The sequence below is a fragment of the Emiliania huxleyi genome (assembly GCF_000372725.1).
Source record: "Emiliania huxleyi CCMP1516 unplaced genomic scaffold EMIHUscaffold_730, whole genome shotgun sequence".
In the NCBI taxonomy this organism is placed as follows: domain Eukaryota; phylum Haptophyta; order Isochrysidales; family Noelaerhabdaceae; genus Emiliania; species Emiliania huxleyi.
The window spans coordinates 1-2,031 of record NW_005196527.1 but is presented as its reverse complement, the minus strand read 5'-3'; the positions used below and the strand labels follow the sequence as shown (position 1 = coordinate 2,031).

At 66.4% G+C, this 2,031-nt stretch overlaps 1 protein-coding gene across 1 annotated transcript; it reads right to left on the bottom strand.

The window, feature by feature from the left end:
- Positions 1-491: 491 nt before the first annotated feature.
- On the bottom strand, positions 492-946 carry EMIHUDRAFT_371932 (hypothetical protein). Its single transcript, XM_005760883.1, has one exon. The coding sequence runs from the start codon at positions 826-828 to the stop codon at positions 649-651; it is 180 nt and encodes a 59-aa protein (XP_005760940.1). The 5' UTR covers positions 829-946; the 3' UTR covers positions 492-648.
- Between the last annotated feature and the right edge of the window lie 1,085 nt (positions 947-2,031).

The following is a 2,031-nucleotide window of genomic DNA, read 5'->3' as shown; positions in this document are numbered from 1 at the left end:
ACTTAAAGGCATCACACTACAAGGAACGCGGCTGAGCTGACTCCCTGTAGGGGGCGCCTCGGTGAACCAGGGACTAGGATCTCGCGCAGACGACACAGGGCGTGCTGCGCCCCGCGCGATCCCTGGCGCAGAGGAGGCTGAGCCGCCGAACTTAGGATGCCTGCAAAGGCTGGCGAAAGCCAGCGAGACACGCCCACAACTCATATCCACTACAACAAGCCATTATGCCCCAATAGGCCCCACCACCCCACCCCTAGGCAATGTAGCGCACATGTCTAGTCCGGAGAGGACGGGGGGGGGGGGGGGGGGCGTAGGGGATAGCACTGTGCCGAGTATTTTGGATTAAAGCAATTTTTTTTCCTAGTAGTGTCCCCAGCTATGGGCGTGTCCACGTTGGAGCCAGGTTGTGGTGTGGACGCGAGAATACTGAATAGCTCCGCCGTTCATGGAGGCAACCGATGCGAGTCGACTGGTGTGTGTCGTCGTGGTTTCGTATCAAGAATACTCACTCACACGCACCCTCTGTGCTCTGAGAAAGCTGCTGGATGCTGGAAGAGGAAGGACTGTCAGTGACACTCTGATCTTTGTCAGGTCACTGGTCAGGTGCCAACCAATGCAGTGACAGGCTCTGACCCCGCCACAAGCGTGTCAGCTGCGAGCGGTTTCCTGCCACTGTCGGATCACCCGGCGGAGTGTGTGGTTTGGGAAGAGCCGAGTGAACTCTAGCTCCTCGCCGGTCAGCGGGCTCGTCGACTTGGTCGCGAGCCAGCGCTCGATCGCCGTCCGCTCGTACGACTGCCCGTCCGCCGCCATCACCGGGTCACTCATGACCTCGGTCGTGATTGGGCAGACGAAGTCGGCCGGCGGCTCCTCCTCCTCCACCGAAAGCGGCCTCTCTGCAGCCAAAGAGGACGACGCTTGCTCGTCGGGCGCCCGCCTTTCCTCCTCCAGCCTCGCGCTCTCCTCGAGCGCCGCCGCCAACTCCGCCTCCTCCCCCGCCGCCAGCGCTGCCTCATCCTCGGGCTCCCGCGAAGGCCCAGCGCCTCCACCGCCGCCCTTCCCCTTCTTCTTCTTCTTCTTGCCCTTCTTGCTCTCCTTGTCGCGCCCGCCCGCCTCCTTCTCCGCCTCCTCCTCCGCCAGCAGCGCCTCGGCATGCCGCCTCGCCTCCGCCTCCGCCGCCGCTCTCTCCGCCTCCCTCCACGCTGCCTCCACCTCCGCCACCGCCGCCGCATGCTCCTCGAGGGCGCGCACGCACTCGGCGTGGCCCTTCTCCTTGGCAGCCTGCAGCGCCGTCTTGCCGTTCTCAGCGCGCGCCGTCGTATCCGCGCCCCAAAGCAGCAAACGGAGCACGACGGCGGCATGACCTTGGATGGCGGCGACCATAAGCGCGGTGCCGCCGTCGCTGTCCTGCTCGTCGACCGCCGCGCCGCGCTGCAGCAGCAGGTCGACCACCCGCTCGTGGCCCTCCTGGGCGGCGCCCATCAGCGCGGTGCCGCCTCGGCTGCCATGCTTGTTGATCTCCGCGCCGCGCTGCAGCAGCAGCTCGACCACCCGCTCATTGCCGTTGGTGGCGGCGTACATCAGCGCGGTGTCGCCGTCGCTGTCCTGCTCGTCGACCGCCGCGCCACGCTGCAGCAGCAGGTCGACCACCCGCTCGTGGTCCTCCTGGGCGGCGCCCATCAGCGCGGTGCCGCCTCGGCTGCCATGCTTGTTGATCTCCGCGCCGCGCTGCAGCAGCAGCTCGACCACCCGCTCATTGCCGTTGGTGGCGGCGTCCATCAGCGCGGTGCCGCCTCTGCTGTCCTGCTGGTTGATCTCTGCGCCGCGCTGCAGCAGCAGGTCGACCACCGGCTCGTGGCCGTAGAAGGCGCGTTCATCAACGCGGTGTAGCCTTCGCCGTTCTGCATGTTGATCTCCGCGCCGTGCTGCAGCAGCAGCTCGACCACTCGCTCGTGGCCTTGGCTGGCGGCGCCCATCAGCGCGGTGCCGCCGATGCTGTTCTGCTGGTTGATATACGCGCCGCGCTGCAGC

Bases quoted from the DNA above. Each gene is read 5' to 3' on its own strand.
- EMIHUDRAFT_371932 (XM_005760883.1), bottom strand. From the start codon at position 828: ATGAGTGACCCGGTGATGGCGGCGGACGGGCAGTCGTACGAGCGGACG.